The sequence below is a fragment of the Amphiura filiformis genome, chromosome 11 (genome assembly GCF_039555335.1).
Source record: "Amphiura filiformis chromosome 11, Afil_fr2py, whole genome shotgun sequence".
In the NCBI taxonomy this organism is placed as follows: Eukaryota; Metazoa; Echinodermata; class Ophiuroidea; order Amphilepidida; family Amphiuridae; genus Amphiura; species Amphiura filiformis.
This window is the reverse complement of record NC_092638.1, coordinates 485,904-511,209: the sequence shown is the minus strand read 5'-3', so window position 1 is coordinate 511,209 and position 25,306 is coordinate 485,904. Positions and strand designations below refer to the sequence as shown.

The 25,306-nt window shown below is 37.4% G+C and overlaps 1 protein-coding gene across 1 annotated transcript; it reads left to right on the top strand.

Annotated features, from left to right (window-relative positions):
* Window positions 1-1,479: 1,479 nt before the first annotated feature.
* LOC140164179 (NAD-dependent protein deacetylase sirtuin-7-like) lies at window positions 1,480-23,931 on the top strand. Its single transcript, XM_072187421.1, has 9 exons — window positions 1,480-1,551; window positions 7,120-7,257; window positions 8,469-8,573; window positions 9,212-9,282; window positions 10,803-10,875; window positions 12,079-12,177; window positions 13,354-13,590; window positions 21,189-21,375; window positions 23,085-23,931. The coding sequence occupies exons 1-8, from the start codon at window positions 1,480-1,482 to the stop codon at window positions 21,255-21,257; spliced, it is 864 nt and encodes a 287-aa protein (XP_072043522.1). The 3' UTR covers window positions 21,258-21,375; window positions 23,085-23,931.
* Window positions 23,932-25,306: the final 1,375 nt, after the last annotated feature.

Sequence of the window (25,306 nt, the reverse complement as noted above, 5' to 3'; positions counted from 1 at the left end):
AGAAAGAAGGCATATGAAGAGGGAAAGAACTTGAAGAAGGAAAGAAAGGATATGCACGCACGAACTTGAAGGAAAGAACTTGGGGAAGGAAAGAAGGAATTCTGAAAAAATGAAAGAACTAGAAGGAAAGAAAGAATATGCATGAAAAAGGAAAGAACTTGGGGAAGGAAAGAAGGAATTATGAAAAAGGAAAGAACTTGAAGGAAAGAAAGAATATGCATGAAAAAGGAAAGAACTTGAAGAAGGAAAGAAAGGATATGTACGAAGAAGGAAAGAATTTGAAGAAGAGAATTATGAAAAAGGAAAGAACTTGAAGGAAAGAAAGAATATGCATGAAGAAGGACTTTCATAAGGAAAGAAAGAAGGCATATGAAGAGGGAAAGAACTTGAAGAAGGAAAGAAAGGATATGCACGCACGAACTTGAAGGAAAGAACTTGGGGAAGGAAAGAAGGAATTCTGAAAAAGGAAAGAACTAGAAGGAAAGAAAGAATATGCATGAAAAAGGAAAGAACTTGGGGAAGGAAAGAAGGAATTATGAAAAAGGAAAGAACTTGAAGGAAAGAAAGAATATGCATGAAAAAGGAAAGAACTTGAAGAAGGAAAGAAAGGATATGTACGAAGAAGGAAAGAATTTGAAGAAGAGAATTATGAAAAAGGAAAGAACTTGAAGGAAAGAAAGAATATGCATGAAAAAGGACTTTCAGAAGGAAAGAAAGAAGGCATATGAAGAGAGAAAGAACTTGAAGAAGGAAAGAAAGGATATGCACGCACGAACTTGAAGGAAAGAACTTGGGGAAGGAAAGAAGGAACTCTGAAAAAGGAAAGAACTTGAAGGAAAGAAAGAATATGCATGAAAAAGGAAAGAACTTGGGGAAGGAAAGAAGGAATTATGAAAAAGGAAAGAACTTGAAGGAAAGAAAGAATATGCATGAAAAAGGAAAGAACTTGAAGAAGGAAAGAAAGGATATGTACGAAGAAGGAAAGAACTTGAAGAAGAGAATTATGAAAAAGGAAAGAACTTGAAGGAAAGAAAGAATATGCATGAAGAAGGACTTTCATAAGGAAAGAAAGAAGGCATATGAAGAGGGAAAGAACTTGAAGAAGGAAAGAAAGGATATGCACGCACGAACTTGAAGGAAAGAACTTGGGGAAGGAAAGAAGGAATTCTGAAAAAAGGAAAGAACTAGAAGGAAAGAAAGAATATGCATGAAAAAGGAAAGAACTTGGGGAAGGAAAGAAGGAATTATGAAAGAAGGAAAGAACTTGAATTGAATGTGCATGAAGAAGGAAAGAATTTGAAGAAGGAAAGAAAGAATATATGTGCACCGTGCACGAAGAAGGAAAACTGGAGGAATGAAAGAAAGAATATGCACAGTGAAGAAGGAAAAAGAACTTGAGGAATGAAAGAAAAAATATTCACGAAAAATGAAAGAAAAAATATTCACGAAAAAGGAAAGAGCATGAAGGAATGAAAGAATATGGGGAAAAAGGATAGAAGCTTTCAGAAGGAAAGAAAGAATACATATGAAGAGGGAAAGAACTTGAAGAAGGTAAGAAAGGCCGATATGCACGCACGAAGAAGAAAAGAACTTGGGGAAGGAATTTTAAGGAAAGAAGGAATTATGAAAAAGGAAAGAACTTGAAGGAAAGAAAGACTATGCATGAAGAAGGAAAGAACTTGAAGAAGGAAAGAAAGGGTATGTACGAAGAAGGAAAGAACTTTCAGAAGGAAAGAAAGAAGGTATATGAAGAGGGAAAGAACTTGAAGAAGGAAAGAAAGGCCAATATGCACGCACGAAGAAGGAAAGAACTTGGGGAAGGAAAGAAGGAATTATGAAAAAGGAAAGAACTTGAAGGAAAGAAAGAATATGCATGAAGAAGGGTAGAACTCGAGGAAGGAAAGAAAGAATATGCTCGAAGCAGCCAAAAATCGATTTTCATTGTTTAAATCAATGTATTATTGAAAAATAACACTTTGATGTTTTGCAAAAGTTCATTCTACAAATCATAGGCCTATAGGGCGATGAAAACGTGCTTGATTTTTAATGTAAAAGTGTTGTTGTTTCAGCCCTCTTTACAACATAACTCAAGAACCACAGGACCGTCAAAAGTATAACGGTGATATTTGAATTCTTCTACACGCTCGGTATGAATTAATTGATCAATTACCATTCGCAAGATGCTGTGAACTACCAAATCGCAAAATAGTTGCTAAACCACTGCAGCATGTACTGCTTGTTATATTATATAGAGGGCGTGTGTCAATTTTTTAAGCGGTCAGGCCTTTGTAAACCCATTTTTTCACAAAATATGAATAATAAGTACATGACGTAAAAAACAATTACAGTACTGTTAGCGTATAATTTTGATTACGTAGCCTGCTTGACATTCACAAAGTGTCTACTAATGTAAAAGAAACGCTGGAATACTGTTGCGAACCCAAGCTTATTATTATGGCTACGGAAGAAGGTGAAATCAATCAGAATCCGGCAAAATTATGCCGTCCCAGACGTTCCAGTGCCGAATCAGCCTCAAGAACATGGGTGTCCCAGAAAGCTGAAAAGAAAACCAAAGAAAAAGAGTAAGTGTGATTTCTGAAAGAAGCTAAGTCATGATATTTGTGACTAAAATTAACGATTTTTTTTTAACCCTACGAATTCGGCAACTTGCCAGAGTACTTCATCTGATGGCATAATATTAATAATCATAATACATAATTTGAATAATGTAATAATATATGAAAATACAAAAGAACATAAAAATGTTGCTATATATTGAAATCATAATATGCTAAGGCTAATGAAATGAAATGATTAGTTTCCCGTCATAATTAGCCAGGCTCACATCACACACTATAGGTGGCGCTATTCATCCATAGGGAAGTGGAATGTGCCTGTACGGTCCAAAAATGGCTTTACTGTGGGGCTCAATGGAAAAAATTACAAAAATTCATTTTGACAACCAAAACCTAAGTGATGTTGACTTATGTTGGTACTGGCATAATAATGGATTCATAAGCTATCACATAGTGCAATCTATGTTCCACCAAGTGGGACGCTTCATAAAGCGCTAAAAAGCAATTTGTGTGTAAATCAAGACCATCCAAAACAGCTTTCTTACAGTAAAGAATAGGAGGTCATCTGGGGTCACATACAGTAGTGTACATTGTACATGTGCCTGCTGTCACAATTTCACACACAAAATTTTGGACAATTTGGTGACACTATTTTTGTCTGTAACTTCAAAAGTATATGCACTAGAAACATGATTGACCCCTTATTGTTTAGGTAATTTGATTCTCTTTCAAATGAAAGAACTTTCAGCTAAAAATATTGAACTTCAAAATTTTATGAACATACCTATCATAATTAAATTAGGTACGTACGTATGAGAGGGAAACAGGGTTAGATTTAGAGGGGTTTTACATGCACAAATACATGTAACTTTGGCTCTGTGCATGTAGAATTTTGTCTGTGCATGCAAAATTTTGTGTTATTCAGCCCATTTTGAGGAAAAAATCAGAGTTGTGCATGTAAATTTTATTTTCTGAATCGAACCCTGGAGGAAACCTAACAGTTAAAGGTCTCATATGGAGGGTTTTTTCACCGACGGAAAATGAAAGAATTTGCTTCAGAAATTAATGATGAACAGACTGGAGTATGATTTATAATCACTTTTACTGTTTAAAATATCATTTTTTGCAATAAAATACATGCCCTTCTGAGCCCGACTTTTGAAACGATCGAGTCTGCTGCTGCAGAGCCAACATGACCCGTGACGTCATAATGGGTACTCGTCAGATCAGGGTCAGATCAACAATAAACAACAACACCGATCGCACACCTTTTTGACAACAGAATGGGATAGCGCAAAATGTTAGCCCATGTCACAAAATGTATAATAAATTAGTATTATTATTTAGTAGTTTATTTGGGCATTCAAAAAAAATGGTCGGGGACTTTGTGTGTGCTTTATTTTATATGGAAATCTTTTCTGGTTTGTCCCCGGGGGTTTGTCAGACCGCCGTCAAGGTCCGTCAGCCGGCGCGGCGAGCGAGGCACACAGCTGACAGGTCAAAGTCACGGCGAAGTGGAAATGTCATGACTTGCTTGTAAAATATGGCTTCAAGTGTCACTACTTCCGATAATATTTTGAACAGATTTTAATATCTATGTAAATTATTGTGTCGGGAACAAAATGTGGTATTACATTCATTCTGAGAGGCCTTTATCATAAATACGCAATGCTATGACAAAAGGTTTTCAGTTTTGGCTTTCTTTACTCAAGGACATTAATTTGATATAAATGATGCAGTTTGATGGCAAATTTGAATTCACCTGGCATAGGCCTACCTACATGATTTCATTTAAAAGTAAATTCATTATTTTGGAAAATATCATATTGTCAAAACTTTCATTTACATGGCTATTACCTACATGTATATTGTTGATGAAAGACCATCTCAAAACAGGTATGCTTAGATCATCATGACATTTCAGACATTTTGCAACAGATTGAGAAAATATTTGAATTTGTTATAAAATTAATAGAAATATTGCAATTTTTGTAATCACTAGAAACATGATGAGGTAATCCTTAAATTTCCATTATTTACCACATCCTCTACCCCTACAACTAAGAAAAAGTGCTGATTATGATCAGCAGGGGATGTCAGACATTTTGAGGGTTTCAATTTTGATTATTCCTATCTCAATTTTCAGATAATTGACTTTTTTATGAAAATAATGAAAGTTTTGGTCAAATTGAAAAGGTGATGTGGACGGGTGACGGGAAACTAATAATTTCATTACATAGGCCTAATCCGGATCACACCACTCCACGCCATACATAAATTCTCCCAGTCACATTTCCCCAATATGAAATTTAAAAAAAGTTAAATTTTAATATTACTTCTATTAAAGTTTGGCAGAGGCGGGGTTCGAACTCACGGCGGACCACGCCGCTTTGGATATGCTCTATGAGCCTAGCGCCTTAGACCACTCGCCCACTTGTCTTGATGGAATCCATTTGAAACTTATTTGAAGATATAATCGCAACTTCAATATAGGCCTACCATGTGACAAGCAAAAGCAGAAAACGTACCATATTTTGGAATTTTATTTGCCTAAAAACATTAATGTGTATTAATAGCGCTCAATTGTTGTTAATCCGACAATAATAAATGATAAATCTTGGCGTCTATATGGACAATACATTATATCGATTTTGACATGTGCTCGCACGGTGTCAGTACATTAGCATGGTCAGTAAAATACTATAGAGGAACCTACCATTTTTCTTGTATACACGTTCGATGTTTTTATCAATTGCATAAAAATCCATTTTAGACCCCAAATGTTTCTTCGGGAAATAAAAGATTAGAATATCATAAAAAGCGAAACAGTAATCTTTTGCGGGTCTAATGTTATTTCTACATAGAATTTTTAACGCTTTTTCAATCCTTATTCTTGCTCAATTAAAAAAATATTTTGGCGTATATAAAATTTAAATAAAATTCTCTGCCTCATAAACGACCTCAAATATGCCACAATTGGGTATCACGAATAGTTATATATGATGTGCAGTTAATATTCATATTTTCTTTTATACAGAGGATGCTTCAGTTTTGACAGGAAAAATATTTTCTTGAAAACCCTCTCACTCGGTTATTTCAAAACAGTAACCACGCTTCCCTAGAATGTGCAATAATTTAGCATTAAAATTTTTCTTATTCTAACAGCAAGCGTTTCTAGAATAAATTATGGCGAAATGTGGTGTAAATCCGGATTAATTGGCTAATCTGAAGGCTTTTAAAGTCAAATTTTCATGACCATATTTGGAATCAGTACAATCAAGCCTAGTATTGGTTCAGTGGTTCTTAAGATAGCGCTTGATATTTTGAGAAATATCTCAAAACTTGGGATTTTTATGTTGAAGCCTATGCAAAGTAAAAAAATCAATTTATTGTCAAAATCCTGTGAATGTGTTAATTACAATCTATTCTCCTATTTAGATCAAGGTCATCTTAAAGAAGTCAGAAGAAGAGAGGACAGAGGAGGAGAGGGCGCTGTTGGAAACATCACAAGAAACTAATAATTTCATTACATAGGCCTAATCCGGATTAATTGGCTAATCTGAAGGCTTTTAAAGTCAGTGGCCAGTGCCAATAGATTAACATTAAACACTGACTAGTACTTACACTGCTAAACTGCACTATCATGACTACTCCTACAGTAGATAGATCATGAGATATAAAAGAAACATGCAAACAAGAAAGAAAGTCTGTCTCAGACTGCGCGCATTGCTATGTGAACTCCAATTAGCGCTTATACTTTGGCCGTAAAATTCTTTTTAGCACATGGCATTTTTTACCAATGTGTCTGAGACAGACTTTTTTTTTTTTCCTTTTTTTTTTTGCCTAATAATAATATGGGGTTCTTTGTTTTGAGGGCTTCAATGATTTACACGAGGCTTGCTCAGTTCAGTTATTCAGAGCTTCGCTAGAGACAAATGCGGGGACAAATGCTAGAGATCACATAAAGACTGTGCCAGCAAAGTGTTGGCAATCAAAGTGCGCATTCAACAATGTGGGGTCGTCTAGTGAGAAAGCCCTTTTGGAGTCCTGGGATTTAAGGTTAGCAACTGCGATTTGGTAGTTCGCAGCATCTTGTGAATGGTAGTGAGCTTTGGCAAAAATTACATTACCGTACATTAGATTATAACCAGAATCAATTTTTTTTGCTGCTTCGACCAACAATAGAGAAGCTATCATTAAAGAATTTTAAGACTGCAAGTCATTAGGGCATAGTCATATAAACTCAATCACTTCTCGCACATTTTGTAAAATGCTTTTAAACTCTCTCCACGCTGGTGTCAACTGCAGACAACAAGTTTCAAATTTTTTTTAAACTCACAAATTTCAGAATTATAATTTTTCATGACCATATTTGGAATCAGTACAATCAAGCCTAGTATTGGTTCAGTGGTTCTTAAGATAGCGCTTGATATTTTGAGAAATATCTCAAAACTTGGGATTTTTATGTTGAAGCCTATGCAAAGAAAAAAATCAATTTATTGTCAAAATCCTGTGAATGTGTTAATTACAATCTCCCATTTAGATCAAGGTCATCTTAAAGAAGTCAGAAGAAGAGAGGACAGAGGAGGAGAGGGCGCTGTTGGAAACATCAGAAGATGTAGTAGCAGAATTGGCAAGGAGGGCTCGACAAAGACAATGTGTCAAGAAGAAAATGGAAGAGGTATGCAGGATCATGTTTGTGTGTGGAGGGGTGTGTGTGGATATGTGGTGTAAGAGATAGGGAGGGAGAAACATCACAAGATGTAATATAGCAAAATTGACGAGGGCTCGACAAAGACAATGTGTCAAGAAGAAAATGGAAAATTTATGCAGGATCATGTTTGTGTGGGGGTGTGTGTGTGGAGGGGGTGTGGGGAGGGGTGTGTGTGGATAGGTGGTGTAAGAGGGGGGAGGGAGAAACATCACAAGATGTAGTAGCAGAATTGGCAAGGAGGGCTCGACAAAGACAATGTGTCAAGAAAAAATGGAAAATTTATGCAGGATCATGTTTGTGTGGGCGTGTGTGTGTGGAGGGGGTGTGGGGAGGGGTGTGTGTGGATAGGTGGTGTAAGAGAGATGGAGGGAGAAACATCACAAGATGTAGTAGCAGAATTGGCAAGGAGGGCTCAACAAAGACAAGAGGTATGCAGGATCATGTTCGGGTGTGTGTGTGTGTGATCCTGATCATATCTCGTAACACGTCTTGATGGGGGGGGTGAATGTAAGAGAGAAGGATGAAGGGGAGGGGGAGAGAGAGTGATGAAGAGAGACAAGTATGTAGACTTAACTTGGCTCAATCGTGTTGAACTTGAAGTTCCCTAGCATTCCTGAATACTGAGAGAGTGCTGCAGCCATTCCATCTGTTGTTAGCTGGCTGTTCTGCTTATTACTAAATGGGAGCTGGGCAGCCTTCTGAACCTGATCTTTCCAGTGAAGTGGTGGAATCCCTTCTGCATCTAGTTATTCCCAAATAATTAAGTTTTGGGTATATACAGTAACGTAGCTGGGGAGGGAGGGGCAGGCGGGGCACAGTTAGAGTGTATGAAATTATGAAAAGTTCCCCTCTGACAAAAAATGAAAAGTGAAAAGAAAAGGGGAGAAAGGGCTGTTTCCCACCAAAATTCATGTGGCCCTGATCATGGGCCAAAATACCATAAAATTTATATGTGTGCACATTGTCCAAATAAAACTTGGAAGATTCTACTTCTACAGTCTCTAAAAAAAAGGTATAAAACTGATAATACCGGGTCAAAATGATACAACCAGGAAATTACTTTTATCTTTTCCCCCAAAATCTTTATTTTGCCCCACCCCTCCCGACCCTCGTTGTATGTATGTACCTGCTAAAGGCACACACAAATTAAATTTGTATATTGTTTGATTAATTCCCAGGTTGAAGATTCAGCTGAAGTGTTAGCAGTTAAAACGACTCAACTGTCAGAAGCTATAAGTCAAGCTAGACATTTAGTGGTGTATACTGGAGCTGGGGTTAGCACGGTAAGCATAGTGAACTTTGAATAGGATTATTTAAGAACTAACCATAATCAGATACAAAAGGGTTGTCAAATTGGTTTATCTAGTCATTCAATTCCGTAAAGATTCGCCTAATGGCACATATGGACTCCCTTGACATAACTAGAATTTTAGGCACAAAATAAAAGTGCCCTCCCATAAAAATTCCGCCTGCAAATAAGGACAGGGTCCCTTAATTGTTGTTGGGATATTCAATGAAGGGAGCTCTCTATTTGTAAGCGAAATTTACCTTAAGGCAAAGGAGCCTTGTGTAGCGAATCTTTACGGTAGTTCAACAAAAAAGTAAGAGCTGTATAGAATATAGGATATGTAACATTATTTATGAATCCTTTACTTATCATTGGAATTGTACCTTACATAACAGGGAAATTGTTTTTAAAACACACCCCCTATGGCCATCATGACCTTAATCATCTACACAGGGAGTGTCAGTTTTAAATGGGTTTATCTACACCGCCTTTGTTTGGCAAATTAAAGTGATATCTTCCATATTGGGTGTATGGATTTCTATTGGAATAAAACAATGTCAAGTCTGTGTGAACCCAGTATATGATAGTCAATTTGTGTTTAGAATTTTAACTGTAATTTGTGCATTTCTGTAGGCTGCTTCTATACCCGACTACCGTGGACCTAATGGTGTATGGACACTGCTGCAAAAGGGCCTAGATGTCACGTAAGTTTGATTGATTGATTGATTTCATTTGGTTCCATATAAAACAGCATTATAAAACTACAAAATATGTGAATATATATTATTACAAGTTTATAATACATTACTTATGACACTTGACAAAATAAAAAATAAAAAGATATATAAAGTGAAGATAAAAATACAGTAGGAACCAGCATAACCCATAAAGCCAATATTTCAGGCTTATTTCCTGTGGGGTCCTTAAAAAAAAGATTTTGGCAAAAAAGGCAGAGCATAAACAACAAAAGAAGAAAGAAAGCACACATTGGACAACAGACACCACTGGAAATTAGCTGTTACTGAGATGGTAAGCAAATGTTCTAAACACAGATCCAACTAGTAAATTAGGTACTCACTAGAAATATTTCGATTCCTATCAGGAATCTTGTTCACTCTGGTGTGGTGAGTGGTAGTGTTTCTAGATGTTATCGGCAAACTTTGTGACGGATTTTGATGACGTCACATGGGTTGCTTGCCGATTGATGATCTGATCGTAGATCCGATCAAGTCTGTATGCCCCCTCGTCCTTGTTCATGGTGGTGTTGCTTCTACTCCTAATCCAGATGGCCTCTTTGAGCCAACGAGTTGTTTTGTTAGCTTCTTGGTCGATGACTTTGGTCTCCTCCCACCCAATCAGATCTGATCGTAGATCGGATCAATCTGATCGTAGATCAGATTGATGATCTGGTCTACAATCTGATCATCAATCGGCAAGCAAACCATATGACGTCATCAAGATCCGTCACAAAGTTTGCCGATAACATCTAGAAACACTACCACTCACCACACCAGAGTGAACAAGATTCCTGATAGGAATCGAAATATTTCTAGTGAGTACCTAATTTACTAGTTGGATCTGTGTTTATAACATTTGCTTACCAGTGATTTATGAACGATCCTGATGAATCTGTTCAGTGTTACTGAGATGTTTTCTTATTGCACCCTTGAATTAATTAAGATTGGGGATGTTTTTGATGTCATTTAATGTCATTTGGAAGCATGTTCCAATCCCGTATTGCACTGTAATAGAAAGTAGTGTCAGCTGAACTTTTGATTTTAGGCACATGGAAATTAAAAAGCTGCCTTCTAGTATTGTAATTGTGAATTTCAGAGTTACATATTTTAAGCCGTGTTAGGCAAGTCTTTTTCTTCTCTATCCCAACACTTCCCCATAAAAGCCAACCTGATTCTACCTACCTGGAAAATTAAGTATTTCCCGGCCTGACACTCGCCCTTAACATCTAACCCAATACACCCAAATGTCTCATAGTTACACCCAAATGTATTATGAATACACCCAAATATCTCAGAATTACACCCAAATGTATTATGAACACACCCAATGTATTATGATTACACCCATATGTCTCATAATTACACCCAAATGTATTATGAATACACCCAAATGTCTCATAATTACACCCAAATGTCTCATAAATACACCCAAATGTCTCATAATTACACCCAAATGTATTATAATCTGATCAATTTTCTTTTCACAGAACCACGTCGCTTGTAGATGCTGAACCAACACTGACGCATATGAGTCTGGTTAAACTACAAGAAAAGGGACTGGTAAGTGAGACTATATCTCCATAGCAACAAAATGGTTGAGATTAAATCTTACATCAAGTATTAGTTAAATTCCTGTAGGTTGAAAATAGGGAATAAATATTGTCAAAATAACTTTCAGAATGTTGCTCTTAAGACTTGAGGACTGATCTTTCAGAAATTATGGTTTAGATGTCTTGAAAGAAGTGGTGACCTTTAACCCTATATCTCAGGGAATCAATAACTTTTTCCCCATGATCAAAATATCGTAAGAAATAATATGGCACAACCAACAACATAATACAAAAGTTGTTTACCTACCAAAACTAATCAGCGGCGTACTATCAGCTTAAACTAAATCATGCTTTTAAGATTTTTCATAATCTTGCCCCTGAATATTTAAAATTGTATTTTACTTGTATATATCTGCAGTTCATAGGCACAGTACCAGGGGTAGCCCATACAACTTTGTTGTTCCTCTTTGTAAAGGTCAAGCTAGTCATACATTCTACAACACCACTATTCATCATTGGAACGCTTTGCCAAAGGGAATCAAGCAAGTTAATAAAATCAATACTTTGAAAATATTAGTCAAAAAACATCTTGCTGGTCAAGCTAATTAATTTGAGCTGGTCTCATTTCATGTGCAATATTTTGTGTTGGTGTTTCATATTTTTTGTCTTCAGTGTTCTTTGCATTCCCCCTCCCCTCACATGTTTAAGGACCCCAATGGAAATAAGCTTTTCTTTTGAAAAGCTTTTTGGGCTATCCTTGGTACTCTGCTGTTTTATAATGTTTTTATTATGTTTTATCATCTTAATGTGTTGTTTTTAAAATGTGTATATCTTATATTATTGTTAATTGTCTATTTATATGTAAACATTGTAATTTCTGAGTACCAAATAAAATAAAATAAAATCAAATTAAATCAAATCTATGCAAAATTACCAGGGCGGGCACAATTTTCAAGTCGCCCGCTGACCGGCATGACTTCTATCGACTTCATGAAAGTGAACAATTTAGTTTTGTGCAAGATTAGGTTTGCGCATGCAATTTGAATCTGCCACTGCCAAATCAAATATGGCGTTACTCTCAACTTGAGATGAGACATCATAGATCAAGTAGTCACTCATGATTAAGGACAAATCTTAATGAGTAGTCTGATATGTTGTTTGTACTACTTTAAAAGTAACACTGTATACTCTCAATCATCTAATTACAACATAGGTCCAGCACATAGTATCACAAAATTGTGATGGACTCCATCTCCGCAGCGGCTTTCCTCAAGAGGCTTTGTCAGAAGTGCATGGTAATATGTATATTGAAGTAAGTAAATTTGTGAAAAATATTAAGGCAGCGTGTTTAATTTTTTAGTCCGATAGCGCTATCAGTGCCCTTTATAGGACATTTGCATAGTGCTGAAAAATGATAGCACTATGCATATGTTAATTATAATGTTTGATACAAGTTATTACATCACCAGGGTATGATAGAAAGATTGGCACTGATATTGTTACAACCATATTGGATGTGGTGCTTAAGGCCATGGGAATGAAAATTTTAGTTGCGTCCACCGCCTGCATGCTTCGAAATCTATAGCATGAAATTATCATTATTTGTAAAAAAAAAAGTTCATTATTTCCACAAAACAAGGCTCTTAAACAAATATTTCAAGTTCTGGATCGACAGGCTGCTTGTGAATGCTTTATATACACAATAATCGGCACCTAGGTCCTCCTTAGTACTAGATTGTATCCATACCTCCGTTCAATGCATTCACTATAAAGAGTAATAATGAATGATGAAAAGCGGCCGCATGTGATTTGAAAAAGTGACGGACGCAAATCTAAAACTTTCATTCCCATGGCCTAATGTTAGGCTGTGTTAATTTGTTAATGTATGCACATCGAAAGCTAGTACACCAATGCAAGAATTTTTTTAAGGCTTTGGCCCTAAGTTAATCTTGTGTTCAGTCTCAAGTAAAACCCATCTTCTTTACCATCACTATAAGTAAACTTAAAAGGGCATTTCGTGATCCACAGCCTCATCCCCCACTTTTCTCAAAAAAGTTGAGATTTTTATATCACTGGAATACTCTGGCTACATAATGTTTATGTACAAAATATTTCTTGCAGATTAATTCGTTTAGCAAAGATATCGTGAAATTTGAATTTCGTTCTGGTGCACCAGAACGAAATTACAACGTATTGTCTATGGAGCAGTGTAATACACATAATCATGCATAACTCGCATAAACGCAAAATCGGAATCAACTGAAATTTTGGGAATATGCTTTTTTCGTGGATATGTACTGAAAAATGTCATAAAAAGAGGATGCTAGGATCACGAAATACTCCTTTAATACCTGAATGGATGACTTCATGTGAAATTTACACTCCCTGTGTGGGAGATTAAGATCATGTCTTCTGCAGGCGGTGTATGGATTTCAACTGGAATAAAGGTCTTATGTTAACCTCATCTTCTTTGCCCTCTCTATAACAGGTTTGTACCAAATGTAAACCAGAGAATGTGTACACCAGACTGTTTGATGTCACAGAGCGTACAGCCAAATTCCGTCATGACACGGGTAGGAAATGTCATAGATGTCGCCGTCCACTCCGTGACACCATAGTTCATTTTGGTGAGAAAGGAGCGGTGGATCAACCATTGAATTGGAAGGCGGGTATTGAAGCTGCTGATGACGCTGATATGATCTTGTGTCTGGGTTCAAGTCTTAAGGTAGGTCACATGGGTGGATCAACCATTTAATTGGAAGGCGGGTATCGAGGCTGCTGATGAAGCTGATATGATCTTGTGTCTGGCTTCAAGTCTTAAGGTAGGTCACATATGGGTGGATCAACCACTGAATTGGAAGGCTGGTATCGAGGCTGCTGATGAAGCTGATATGATCTTGTGTCTGGGTTCAAGTCTTAAGGTAGGTCACATATGGGTGGATCAACCATTGAATTGGAAGGCTGGTATCGAGGCTGCTGATGAAGCTGATTATGATCTTGTGTCTGGGCTCAAGTCTTAAGATAGGTATCTTACTGGGTGGACCTGGCAGTACTTCTTGTAAATATGGGAGATGATACTGGCAAAGCTGAGTCACAATCACTTTGTTTTACATTCCTGTTTCTTTGTATGTGACATAATCTGATCCATCAGAACAAAGTCAGTGAATTTGAGAAATGGGCAAAGATAAGGAGCAAAAATTATATAAAAGGGGATCTCAGCATCAGTAATATCAGTAATTGTAAGTACTGACCAAGTTAGAAATGGTAACTACCTAGGGAGCAGGGATGGTCCAACTGCACCGGGAAGATATAAAAACCTCATGGGTGTCAAACAGTTCAGTGGGGTCAAATAAACACCCCTAGGGTGGACACGTAAAACAATCTTCTGCACAGGGCCTACAACAGGGGGGTCACATGCAGGGGGGGGTCCATTTTAGTAATTTTTGCTCAAAGTATATCGTGTTTGGTGTCAAATGAAAGGAAATTTAATTTCAAATGCAGTACCGTAATTTCCGGAATATTGGCCGCACGGAGTATAAGCCGCAGGTCCAAAAAAATGCTAAAATAAGATTCAAACGGCGGCGTATAAGCCGCACCGCCATATAAGCCGCTTTCCTGAACGGCCGATTTTGACATGCATACTCTTCTGTAATGCGCTATTTTCACGATTGTGGCGCTACAAAGCAAACTGAGGAGTGAGGTAATTATTTGTTTTAAGGGATCCAAAATGAGCGTTTATTGCGTTTCGACAGTATTTTTAGTGGGACATGAGAGCACCTCAGACCTATCGAATTGCATTCTGAATCTGAAGCATGTCTTTCTGATATCAAATAATTTTCATTTTTGAAAATTACAATATATATAAATTTTATGACAAATTATAAAATTTGATATTTTTCAAATTTTGATATATAACAGTCCTCGAAGTAAATTATATAAATCTAATGATATATTCTTAAAGTGTATGTAGCAGGGAGGAAAAGCCGACGGTCAATTGAAAATTTTGACCTTTCATATTGAAGATATGGATTTTTTCCCAAAAAGACCTAATTTTTTTTTTTTTTTTTTTTAAAAAAATCCATATCTTTAATCTTAAAGGTCAAAATTTTCAATTGATCGTCGGCTTTTCATCCCACCTACATACACTTTAAGTATAAATCATCAGATTTATAAAGTTTACTTCAAGTACTGTTAAATATCAAAAATATCAATTTTTAATGATTTGCCATAAAATGTGTATTAAATTAATAATTTCAAAAAATCAAAATTATTTGATATCGGAATGACATTCTTCATATTCAGAATGCAATTCGATATGTCTGATGTGCTCTAATGTCCCAAAATAAATACTGTCCAAACGTTCATACCCCAGCCCTTAAGTAAACCAAGTCTAAGAATAAATAAAAGTTTATGTCATCAGACAACATTTTATCAGCAAAATGGTTTAAATGTTGTTCCTAACTTACTAATTGGGTCAATTTCATTGACGTCGGCGTTTTATTTGATCCTCAAGCATGGTATCAACATGGGGAATACCGCGCTGTGTGTATATTGATCCATGACGTAATTAATGTAACTTGTACTCGATCATTATCTTCCAATAATGTTCTTCAATGTTTGTGTACTGTCCAAATTAATAAAATAATCCCAGTTCAGCAATTCCGTAAGCGATAGCGTATCCTTGTATGATTTTTATGTATTCAAAATACCAATGATAATTGACGAATTGTGAGCTGAAATAGTCCATCACACACACCGCGCCGCGAGGTTGCATCCTCCATCTTCCGGGTCTTGGGGTCGTTCGCCATGTGCTACTGCTAGCCCTGATGAGCAAGTCGGAAACCCCATCAAAAGCGTATCTCAAACGTCGATCGTCATCACAGGGATTCCCCTTCACGTCACATTGTTTATCAATTTGATCGAATCGCCAATCGCATGGTTAAGAAAAGTTTTTTTAAAAATTACAAAACATTAATTGTTCAAATTTTATAAAAATAAACTTCTTGACCATAAACTTGCTTTAAAAATAATTGTATATGAAACAAAACCCATATTCAGAGAATAAAATCAGAACCAACATGAATAATACACGTGGCCTGGTGAGGTCATCACCCCGGCCCCAGGACCCATGCGGCAAATGCCCAGGTAAACATTTTTCTAAATTGGTGTAATTGATACTTTACCACGGTCGGTATGAATGAAGTTATGAATATTTAATGAGGGACTACCCCAGGAAGTACGAGGTCGCTCGTAAAGTTGTTTACCAAAAATGTCTACTTTCAACGTGCGCAAGATGGGCAGAACCGGGTTCCAGCGGTTGTGTATGAATAATTACCGTAATGAGGGAAAGCACCCCGGGAAAGTACCCGATGTGTGGTACCAGAAATTCAACTTTTCGTGGATATTTAATGGCCAATTCATTCTTTATTTGAAAACAAAATGTGAATTGTTCTTGTTGTACAGTGATTTACTACAAAATACGGAGCATTTTACCAGTAATATGGAAAGTTATTTGCTAGTTGGCTGAGGGCTGAATGAGAGCCAACGCGCCAGTGCACGAGTGTGAGGTAGGGCTCCTACATAATTTGCTTTCAAGGATCGATCAAACATGACAGATATGAAACTTTTATAATATCAATAAAAACGAACAACCATATTTTATTTTACTCAAACTTCACAATTGTACAAGAATCAAATTAAAAATGCAAGAAAAATTTACAATAATTTGTTTACACTTTCTATTAAATCGCTGCAGTTAATATGGTAATGATTGAATGATAATTCCATCAATGCGATCATGATTAAATTGGGACGGGAATGACGGCGGCGTCCGTTGATAATTTCCCGGGGATAATACTCAAGTCATGTCAGTCAATCAATGAGACTGTCAATCAAAATCTCCATAAATGAACTGACATAAAAGAGGATTACGGTAAACGATGTTTTGATGACTTTGAACAATTTGTCGATTGGCTCACTCACCAGCGGCGGTCGAGTCGGATTTTTTTTTTTTCTTGTGTGTTTTTTTGCTTCAAACGTTGCTGTATAAGCCGCACCGCCGTATAAGCCGCACAGACTTTCGGCGGCTCCAAAAATAACGTATAAGCCGCGGCTTATATTCCGGAAATTACGGTATGTGGTGTTTGTTTTGTCAATTTATCATCCTGCAAAGAGTTACACATGATTTAAGGTAGGCCTACACTATATATAGTGACGAATGATTGAAACGTTAACATGGTTAATGAGGCTATACATCGTGTATATTACTGTTCCTATCTAGAATACTAGAAAATGCTAAAGGTGTCTTTAAAGACTTCCAGCTATTTCAGTGGAATGTTTCATTCTTATAGGAACTATTTTCTGTAAATCCTTTGTCAATATGACCATCATCTATAACATACGGATGATACTACATGTACATTCACATGCACATCAAAGCCAACTTTGTACCTCTTGTCTTAGAGTCCATTAAACGTACTAAGCTTAGCTACATTGTGTTATCATGACAAAATGTTGAAGTCATACAATAATATCCTATTGGATGTCTTCTTCAGATCCACTTTCTTCTTCATCACTTGACTCCAGTTCACCTGCCAGTTCCATTTCCAAGTCTTCTTGCAGCTTTGCTCGACTACCGTCAGGGTGTCCTCTGCAGATTCAGCCGATATTGCAGCATCTGGATGCTTTTGAACACTTGCAGTTTCTCTGGCACCCTTTCCTCCAGGAGCAGTTGGTTCCTTTTGATACATTTGGTGGCCATGGTGGCTTTCACATTGCTTGTGGAACTACGATCTCCCCCTCTAAAGTCCATCCGCATTCCTTTGCGATGTATGCTGTTTTGTCTATGATGCATGCATATGCTGCTCTCTCCAGGTGAAGGCAAATGCATCCTCGGTTGGTGGTTATTAGTACCATTCTTCAGAAATTTGTGAGCCCTGAGCTCTGTAAGACTATTACACCGGGCGATCTCATTGCTGGAAGAGTAGACTGAAATGAACAACTGCCGCACCTGGTCAATGACGTCATCTGTTAAGTTGTGATCAGCCTCAACAAAACTAGCAAGATGATCCAGTGGAACAGTCTTGCTTTTCTCTAACCATGTAGGTTTTCCTATGAAGAAACGGTAGCTGGCCGTAATGTCTCGTCCACTGAGACTGTGGATCAGTGCAAGGGCCTGACAGTAGGGTAGCGCTAACTTGCGCCATGGGGTCATAGGCGCATTCTTTTAGCTTTTGGCGCACAGAATTACCATTTAGAGGTTGCTAAAGGGTCAATTTAATCCCTTATATCTATTGTTTTGGCTCCATAGTTTTAAAAAATGTGCAATTTTTGATCCCTTGTTTGAAAACCCAACGCTACCCCTGCCTGACACAGATATGTATCTATATAGTTTGCCTGCTATTTCATGAATAGGGAGAAAGCTCTCTTGGTCAGTTTTCATCCACAACTTTAACCCCATTTCCTGAAGCATGGTCTTATAGTAGTAAATGCATAACCCAACAACATCAGTGTCATTGGTGTAGATTACTATCCGCTTCACACCTCCCACTTGAGTAACATAGACAGCGTGTAGCAACATCCGTGTATCCGCTTCTTCATGAGTTGACATAGTTGCTTAACTCAGAAAAGATGTAAGGAAGTAATTACAACTTCTCTGCTCAACTGCAATCTCACTTCCATTGGTCAACAGGGTGCATTTTTGTTCAACACGGAAACCTCCCGCAAGAAACAACTTCATCGATCCTAAACATGGGTTGACCATCTCATCACTGACCCACTTCTCACAGAGGTACACAGGCAATACACTTTTCCACCTGTTTCAGCCCATCTGGTATATGCTCTGCAGACTTCAGGCTGTTGGCATAATATCTGTCGCAACAGAAGTGTATGCTCTCTCAGCAATATCTGGAAAAGGACAATCTCTGTCAAATGACCACTTGTGAATGACAGACAATGCATCAACAATCACACTGGTGCTAACAATGGAATCTGTGGTGGGACGCCAGATATCCTCAGCAGGTTGCACTCCAGTCTCCTCCTTCAGGGCTTTCACAAGGCAGGATTTTCTGTATTGACCTTAGCTCTCAAACCCAGACTCAAACTCAGGGTCCATGCTTGCTTGTGGTCAGAGAGAGAGAGAGAGATGTGACCAATACTGAGAGACGCAGATATGATGCTGCATTGCTACATTAGGCTATATGATCACCGGCATGTCCAGGATCTGTACCTGCGGGGGGCTCAGAGGGGCTTTCAGGGTTATTCGGGAGCCTTAATGGCTAAAATCGCCATAAAACGGCTGATTTTACATGTCTTTTAACAAAGTGCGGGGGGCTTCAAGCCACAAAGCACCCCAGACACGCCACTGATGATGGCTAGCTGGGTCAAGGACTGGGTTGGGTAAGGTCAATGGCGTCGGGTCTATGTTACTAGGCAGAGGGTACTCAGGATAGAAAAAGGTGTCAATAGGAGTGGGTCTACAAGAATCGTGAAGAGGATCTAGCTACTTGTTATCTATCCAAAAACATGGAAAGAATGTGAAACAGCACATCAGATCAGTGTATTGATTGCAAAATTTAACGAAATATGATACCGCACATGCCGTATATGCGCAGCGCTACTTCATCTGATAACCCCCAGCCCATTATCCAGAGCCCCCCCACCACCACACACACCCCCCAACATGGAGGCCCAGTGCAATCAAATGTATGGCATAATTTTAATCATTACTTTACTAATCTTTGTGCAAATAAAAGGTGATTTTGTCACATTATAGTGCACTATATTAAGTATTACGCTGCAAAATGGGTTTCGGGGCAAACTTTGACCCCCATAACACCCCTGTGCAGCTGATTTCAAAACGTGTCCACCCTAGGGATGTAGCCTATAGTCCATAGAATCCATCTATATAGGACACGTTTTTATATCTTGCCAAGTCAGTTTGCATCAAAATATGGGGTTTGCTCCTGGGTAAACACAGTTTTTACACAGCCGTGACGTTAGTCACGGCTGTGTCTTTTTTTCTTACAGGTTCTTTCTTTCTTTCTTCTTTCTTCTTCTTTCTTCTTCTTCTGTCAACCATTACATTTGCTCTAGCACTCACATGCTTACATCGATTTTGACCTAACTTGGTCACAATGATCATTGACCATGCCCCTACATGTCACATGAAACTTGTGGGGTCAAAGGTCACGTAAGGGTCATAGGGGTCAAAAACGTGATTTCAACTAAAAATGCATCTTCTCCCACAACTTACATAGGACAGTGACGCCACTAGCACACATGCATTGTTATCATCCAGTGTCTATATGGTGTACACAGATTTGGGGTCAAAGGTCATTAAGGGGTCACTTCCGGTATAAAACGAAATACCTTCAAAAATTTTTATTAGCTAAACAAAATATAGGGCAGTAACGGAATGTTCACATCTGATTTGCAGTTACCTAATGTATATGTGATATTTTTTTTTATATGGGTCAAAGGTCATTAAGGGGTCACTTCCGGTATAAAACGAAATACTTATAAAATGCATCTTCTTCCACAAATTACGAGGACAGTGATACCACTTGCACACATGCATTGGTGTTACCCAGTGTATATGGGGTGTACACAGATTTGGGGTCAAAGGTCATTAAGGGGTCACTTCCGGTATAAAACGAAATACCTTCAAAAAATTTTATTAGCTAAGAAAAACAAAGGACAGTAACGGTATGTTCATATATGAATTGTGGTTACCCAGTGTATATGTGTTATTTTTTATTTTGGGTCTAAGGTCATCAAGGGGTCACTTCCGGTCTGAGACGAAAAACCTTCAAAATGCCCCTTCTGCCACAAGTAACATGGCATAGTGATGCCACATGCAAATGTACATTGACACTAGCCAATGTCTATGGGACTTTCATATATTTTGGGGTCAAAGGTCAATAAGGGTCACAACACGGCTGTGTTCGTGGTCTTAGACCACAGCTAAGTCTAGTTAAAGTTTTGACTTTCAGATCAATTGATTTTAAAAGTTTTTTTTAAACTCTTTTTTTTCTTCACGAGCATAACTTCTAAATGCAGTTACAGTCTGTCCACAAATACAAAGTAAATAGTCCTCGGAAACTGGAGGTATGAGAATAATTATTTCAGCACAATGCACGTGTAAATGCTTCATTGGCGCGCCAACTGCCGCGCAATTTGTACTTGCCGAGCGCACCGCACTCTATACACGTTGCGATTTGGTTTGTACTTCTATGTGGACAGACTGTAGTATAAGTGATTAGTAAACTGGATGCTTTAGTTTTTACATGAATTCTATAAACAACTTTAATTTTGTTTTCCCAGGTTTTAAGAAGATATCCATTTTGTGGGGCACAGATCGAAGTAAAGCTCTCAGACCCAAGTTGTATATAGTAAATCTACAGTGGACACCCAAAGACAGTCAAGCAACACTGAAAATCAACGGCAAATGTGATGAGGTGATGAAGATGGTAATGGACAGACTTCAATTGGAAGTACCGGTGTATCAGAGGTGATTATAAGGCAATCATTGATTACTAAGGATATTGAACAGTGGTTAGGGCACTTGCCTTGTGTTCATGAGGTCAATAAAAAAAATCGGATTTTTTGATTTAAATCTATTTTTTTTTTTTTTTTTATTCCAAGAACTGCTATACCCCATGATAAAGTCAAAAGAGTACCAGTGGAATGCTAGTCATAAACACAATCCTACAAAGTATTTTTAAAAAATCAAAAAATGTTTTTACACAAAATTTCAAAGAAAAAATTTGGTAAAAGCATGGGAAAAAACCTGTTGAATTCTGCACCTTGAAGATGAATTTTCAGCAATAGATTAAGTGACATCATAGAGGTATTTAATTGTATCCAAAAGTTGTAGAAACATTAACAATGAAGTAAAACAGTCGATTTAAGAAAGAAATTAACTTACATTGATCAAAAATGGTAAAAAATGAAAAAAGTTGATTTAAATCAGTGATTTAAAAAAAATCAAGTGATTTAAGGGGTACTACACCCCTCGATAAATTTGTGTCTATTTTTATTTTTCTCAAAACTAATAACACACTGGTAACAAAAGTTATGTATATTATTGGGGCAAGGAATCCAATTACTATAGTGGAATTTCAGCGACCCAAGGCAAGCGGTTTGTTATTTATGATAAGAAATAAGGTACCGCTAGGATGTACCTCATTTCCTATCATATATACGGAACCGCTTGCCTTGAGTCACTGAAATTTCAGTGTAGTAATTGGATTCCTTGCCCCAATAATATACATAACTTTTGTTACCAGTGTGTTATTATTTTTGAGAAAAATGCAAAAATAGTCACAATTTACCACAGGGGTGTAGTACCCCTTAAATCAGTGATTTATATCGGTGTGATTTAAATCAAACAACCCTGACACCCAAGGTCTCAGAAATACACCCAATATCTCAAAAATACACCCAATGTCTCAGAAATACACCCAATGTCCTAGAAGTACACCCAAATGTCTCAGAAATACACCCAATGTCTCTGAAATACACCCAATGTCTCAGAAATACACCAAATGTCTCAGAAATACACCCAATGTCTCAAAAATACACCTGTCTCAGAAACACACCTAAATGTCTCAGAAATACACCCAATGTCTCTGAAATACACCCAATGTCTCAGAAATACACCCAATGTCTCAGAAATACACCCAATGTCTCAGAAATACACCCAATGTCTCTGAAATACACACAATGTCTCAGAAGTACACCCAATGTCTCAAAAATACACCTGTCTCAGAAACACATCCAAATGTCTCAGAAACACATCCAAATGTCTCAGAAACACACCCAAATATCTCAGAAGTACACCCAATGTCTCAAAAATACACCTGTCTCAGAAACACACCCAAATGTCTCAGAAATACACCAAAATATCTCAAAAATACATCTAATGTCTCTGAAATCACCACATTTCTCAGAAATACACCCAATGTCTCAGAAATACACTCAATGTCTCAGAAATACACCCAATGTCTCAGAAATACACCCAATGTCTCAGAAATACACCCAATGGCTCAAAAATACACCCAGTGTCTCAGAAATACACCCATTGGCTCAAAAATACACCCAATGTCTCAGAAATACACCCAATGTCTCAGAGTCAGAAATCCACTCGGAAATACACAGACAGGATGTCTATTGTCTAATATAATACCTCTATTATAAATTTTGTTTTATTCTCTACAGGTCTCAGGATCCCATATTCAGCCTTGCAATTCAACTTAAATCTACTGAACTGAAAACATTTACAACCAAAATGCTGCAGTTATCAGATATGTGCAATAACAACACACAAATATTGACTGATGATCTGAAACCTGTGTGTGATGAACAGCTTGTTGCTACAAGTCCAGGGGGTGACACAGTCAAACAGGACAGGGATAGTAAAGATGACGTCAAATTGTGCACCCTGAAGCCGGGCTGGTTTGGGAAGGGGTGTCGTAAGAGAGTTGTTAAAAGACGACGGTCGTCTCAGGTGTCTGTAGAATGTGTGAAAGAAGAGGTGAAAGAAGAGGGTATGGAAACGGAGGAAACCACATCAGTACCGGTATCACAGCCAGGTCAATGACCTATACAAGTATCAACAAGATCATCAATGGGCTATTCTATTTAAAGTCCACACTCCCTTGTGGAAGATTTTAGTAATATCCTCCACAGGGGGAGTATGAATTTCAAATGGAATTAGCACAATTAGCCAACTCGATTTGAATCACACTCCCTTCATGGAAGATTTGTTTTGAATCTTTCTCAGAGGGTGTATGAAATTTAAATGGAGCTTCTTAATGCATTAATTTCATTTGAAATTTATGCTCATTCTGTGGAAAATATTTTCAAAATCTTTGACAGAGGTAGTGTGGATTTTAAATAGATGAGACCTTTAGTTGATATTATAAGCAAAATAACTAATACTCGATTATGAGAGAATGTACTTCTGCGTGAGCATACTTTTCATAGAATAACACGATCGCGCGAACTACATGACCGAACCTTGACCTTGCCTAGCAACGACTGTGTGATGGTCAATTCTCAAAAGATGTGTTTGCATCAGTAAGCATCCGTCTTTGCGTAGTACGCTAGGCATAAATACCTGTGCATAGCCAAGTTGGCTCTCATGATCGAGAATTATGGAAATAGATCAAAATTGTTAAGGACTGCTCAGGTACTTTGGTCTAAAAATCTACAACTGCCTCATCAATTGTGTTAGAAATGAGCCAAAAGTTTCATGTAAAAATCTTTGGGCTCTCATCAATATTCAAACAACATACATATGTGGGAATAATTGTTTTTAAACAAAAAGTATTGTTTTTATTTGTCTGACTATACATGTGGGCAGAGGCGAAACAACCGGTGGGTGGGGTGGGGTGGGTGCAACTTTCCTTCTGGCTTGAAATAAAAGGACAAAAAGACTCTAAAAACAAAAAAAAATTACCCAGGGACAAAATTGACGAAAACTTGTTATGGCGTCAAGTTGGTAAATTGGCCCATTTTAATATTAAAATTGTTGGTATTGGATGTTGTATTGCATATTGTATTAGATATGCTTGAAACTAGTTAGTAGATGATTTTTTGTCCCCCACTTCTTGATTATAGAAGATTATAGAGCGCCCTGGTCAAAAAATGGGGACAGTTAAAAATTTTAGTTGGCAAACAATATTTTCGGGTTTGTAGTGTTAGCAGGACAACTTGGAAATTTTGCCCCCTCCGGCTCGGTGGTCCTGGTATGCCCCTATCAATATCAGGGAAGGGCCAAAGACAAAAAGGGGCAGAAGACGTCACCAAAATCATGTTTGCCAATGCTGATTACTGTATGATGGGAAATTGTTGCAGGGGTTTATTTTCTGATTTTTGCATATAAACAGGCAACTACACATTAAAAACCCTGTATGTAGCTGATACAAATTTCAAGTAACAGAAACCACAAAACTGTTCTGAACAACAACTAAAATCATGAAAAAATTACTTTGAAATCATGAAAAAATACACCCAAATGTCTTGGAAATACACCCAATTATCTCAGAAATGCACCCAAATATATCTAAAATGCACCCAGATATATCTGAAATGCACCCAAATATAAATTAAAGAAACCACATAACTGTACTGAATAATTAATATCATGAAAAAATAACTTTGAAATCATGAAAAAAAAAACCCCAATGTCTTGGAAATACACCCAAATATATCTGAATATACACCCAGATATATCTGAAATACCCAAATATATAAATAAAAGAAACCACATAATTGTTCAGAACAGTTAAAATCATGACAAAATAACTTGATTGAATTGTCAAAGTCTGGATCATTTCTTGTTCTTTTCAGGTGATGTTTCAAACTGTAGCTATAGTGTGTCTTGTCTCAAGTTGACAGTATCGCCATGTCCCGGGGGGGATCACTCATATATGAAA